The sequence below is a fragment of the Galeopterus variegatus genome, unplaced genomic scaffold, assembly GCF_000696425.1.
Source record: "Galeopterus variegatus unplaced genomic scaffold, G_variegatus-3.0.2 Scaffold3172, whole genome shotgun sequence".
NCBI classification, from domain to species: domain Eukaryota; kingdom Metazoa; phylum Chordata; class Mammalia; order Dermoptera; family Cynocephalidae; genus Galeopterus; species Galeopterus variegatus.
In genome coordinates this window covers 234,130-237,936 of record NW_007729283.1, presented here as the reverse complement: position 1 = coordinate 237,936, position 3,807 = coordinate 234,130, and the positions used below count along the sequence as shown (strand labels likewise).

General features: G+C 48.4%; 1 protein-coding gene across 1 annotated transcript in view; it reads right to left on the bottom strand.

Moving 5' to 3' along the window:
* Positions 1 to 3,372: 3,372 nt before the first annotated feature.
* LARS2 (leucyl-tRNA synthetase 2, mitochondrial) overlaps positions 3,373 to 3,807 on the bottom strand; it is a 186,647-nt gene continuing 186,212 nt past the window's right edge. The window contains 1 exon segment of the mRNA XM_008584192.1: positions 3,373 to 3,552. Coding sequence (XP_008582414.1) covers positions 3,373 to 3,552 — 180 coding nt within the window.

The window sequence follows — 3,807 nt, the reverse complement described above, 5'->3', positions numbered from 1 at the left end:
GGCTGGCCGGTTAGCTCACCTGGGAGAGCACGGTGCTGATAACACCAAGGTCTAGGGTTTGGATCCCCAAACCGAACAGCTGCCAAGAAAAAAGTAAAGAACTACTTCATAGACAATAAAAATTTTAAAATAAAAAAAAAATTTAAAAAAAACAGAAGAAAACCAACTTGTAGGACTCTTATCCAATGATCTGTCGGCAAATTTCCTTCTCTCGTTTTTCTTTGTAAGGGTTGGAATTTTAAAAAAAAGGATGACTGGGATCACACTGTACACGTATCTTGCTTTATTCATTAGAAAATTTCCATGTTCTCATCTTCCGTTGACTGGATGCGCCAATTTTCCCTCACCAGTTCCCTGCAGGTGTGTGTTTAGGTTGGGTGAAGTGTGCCCGTGCCATTCCCCAGCTCATTTATTGTTTTAGGGTCTTTAGAGCTTAGTCTCATTTTCTTTGTCAGACAGTTGGCTCCTACCACAGTAGCATGTCACGGGGCTTCCCGGGCACCACTTCCCTGTGCACGAACTCTCTCCACTCCTTTCCTCAACAGAAATAACCCCAGCATCCACTCACAAGCCTGGGTCTTCCACTGGGAACCTTCGCCCCCATCCCGCCCTATGGAACCAACCCCACAATCTCAGCTCCTTACCCACCACCTGCCGCTGTACAGAGGGCACCACTGCTACTGCTGTGATTTCCCAGGTTTACACATTGTGAAGACTTTCCAGGAGGGGAGCCCCCACCAGACTTTGCTCAAAATGCTAGTGGTTTCAGTCAACATCGCGCCTGACTGTCATACATCAAGCAAGATGGGCAATTAGGTAAGGGGACTGGTAGACATGACAGGGTGGCACAAGTGGAGGCCAGATGTGGGTTTGGATCCTGGCTCTTCTACTTATTAGCTATGAAAACTGAACAAATTATTGAACGTCAGAGCCTGGGTTTCCTTATGAGAGAATAATTCTTCCCCTCTAGGATTTTTGTGGGAATTAAATGAAATAATGTAAGTGAAACTGCTGAATCCAGTTTTTGACCTAATCAAGGCAGTCAGTAAATGACTGAGATAATCCTCACTCCCCCGGAACTCAGGGATCAGTTTTCTGTTCAATTGTTCCATTATACCTACAATCTTTTAGTAAGTACCAATGAACTCTTGTTTTCGAATTTTATCCTCTTGGAGAAAAAGTTCTCCAAAGTCATGATGGTATCAATCAACTGGTCAGTCCAGTAGCCTTAGGGCTTTTCGTTGGCCTATTGCTCTGGCCAGATAATGTACAAATAAAAGGCTCCCTACCCTCATCTTGTTGACTGGTTTAGACTACTTAGCTTACTCTAGGAAAAAAAGACAATAAAAAACGCTCCCTCCTTCCTTCTACCAAATATCTTCATGTATTTGCTTATATATAATCTACATTTGCTACTACATGCAATGGGATTGTGTACATTCAAGTCAGCTACTGGGAACATCTTAAATACCTGCTCTAGAGTTCTGTCCTCTTCATTTCCCAACTCCACTTCAATGTCTTGGTCCTGGACCAAGCCCATTCCAGTAAAGCTGAAGACAAGGGAAAGTAAAGACTAGACAGAAGTTAGGGTTCAAATGCATCAATTAAAGCAGTGGTTCTCAAACTCTGCTGCCCATTAGAATCACCTGTGAATTTTTAAAATCCCTGATACCCAAGTCACACCCCAGACCAATTTAATTGGAATTTCTAGGCATGGGGACCAAGCATAATTTTAAGTTTGAGCCAAGACTGAGAACCAGTAACTTAATTGCTATTGCTAATGTGCCTGCATGATCCCTGATACCCAAGTCACACCCCAGACCAATTTAATTGGAATTTATAGGCATGGGGACCAAGCATAGTTTTAAGTTTGAGCCAAGACTGAGAACCAGTAACTTAATTGCTATTGCTAATGTGCCTGCATCAGCGTTGTCTACCACAGACTGTAAGTTCCAGAGCAAGAAAGACCACACGCATCTCACATTATAACATTCCGTGTGGAGTTAGGCCCACAGCCAATGCTTCTGCTGGTGCTGATGGAATACCTCGATCTGTTCCTCATTAACTCCTAGAATTGGAATATGGTAGCTATTCCAAGATCACACATATGTCCCAAAGTCATAGATAGATGATAAACATTTTATTACATTAAAAAAAGTCATATGTTAACTGCTGAACTCCAGGGGACCACATCTGAGGCTACTTCAGAAAAACGGCATCGGAAAACAAATACAGATTTTTAGCTTCACCAAATGGCTAGATTCTCACCCACCTTTCCTCATTAAATATTAATCCGTGGCTTAGGCCAGTTCTGGTGAGAGTACCTCACTGCTGACTTCACGTGAAACTGGGGTTAGACTAGTATACTGACAGCATGGGTCCATTCCTGGCCGTCTCTGCAGCAGCAAGATGGCAGTGTCTTGGACACAGGAGGTGACGCCCAGGGTCTTCAGTCCCGCTCCTCTGTAGTGAGCTCACTCTTCCTGACGACTGGCTCTGGGGGCCATATTAATAGTGGCAGCATGGCCATCTGGGGCCCACGTGAGCCATCTGGGGCCACATCCCTGTGGGGCTGTGGTGGGGCTCTGAGATTAGGGCCCGGCAGCCTGGAGCCTGGTTCCACTTGACTATGCAGCAAATCTCAGTCTCACATCCTGCTGGAGTGGTTGTGATGTGCTGCTTCGCCCCAGAGCAGGCCCGGCAGGTGCATCAGCTGCGGAGGGGGTGGGGGGAAGAGGCCTGCAGACAGAGCCAAGAAGCAGTGGGAACACGTGAAGAGGGGCCAGCACCAGTTGCCTTTGGGTTCAGAGCAACTTCTGAAGATCCCAGTCTCCATTTCCACATACTAGACATGTGAACACGACCCAAATGGCTTCTTCATCTAGTCTGACGGCAAGAGACCATCCACCATGATCCAGAGGCTCATTACCGGTTCCTGCCACACTGCTCCTGAGCCCATGTGGTTCCAGAGCCAGCCTCATGTTCCCAAGGAGTGTCGAAGGCAGTGACATTTCTGGGTTCTAGGAGCTCCTGGGCTGCTCAGAAGGCACTGTCCTTCTCACTTGCTTCTCTTTTCTCCTTCCTGCTCCCACCCAGCAGTGTCCCTGATGGCTTCACATAGGGTCAGGTGGCTTCCTCCAGCCTGCAATGGGTGTGGGGGCTGGGGGACAGGCTGTACAACCCTCCAGTGGCACATATTTCTCCTTTACTCACTCCCACCCTTACCCCACACCAGGCCACACCACTGAGGCACACTGTTGCCTGCAGTCCAAGGTAAATATTCAAGACACTGTGTTTTCCCTTCCTCTGGGCCAGCAGACTTCTTCCCCTCATACCAGGCCTGGAAGAGGTTCCTCAGAGCCCTCCCCGTGGTCACTCTTGCACCAGGAAGTTGATGAGGGCGGTTCTGGGGGATAGGAAGGCTTTCTTGATGCTGCGCCCCTGCAAGAGCCTGATGCCCAGCTCACTCTGGAGAACAAGTTCGTGTACTTTGTCCTGGTCTTGTGCGACCTGCTGGGGCACAGGGATCTTGCCGCAGGCTTTGTTGTTGATCTGAGAAGGAAAAAAGCCGAAACAAACAATCAGGAAATTCCTCAGAACAGCGGTCAGCCCAATGCCAATACCTACTGCCCGCAAAGGGGACTGCTGCATTTGTTTGGGGAAGGGAATACAGGGGAAGGAAGGAGGAAGTCAGCACAGCAGCTTCCCAAGAGGATAAAATGCAACCAGGTGGATGGGATTCTAGCCCAAACCTGGAGGGGGGGGGGGGGGGGGGGAGGGGGGGGGGGGGGGGGGGGGGGGGGGGGG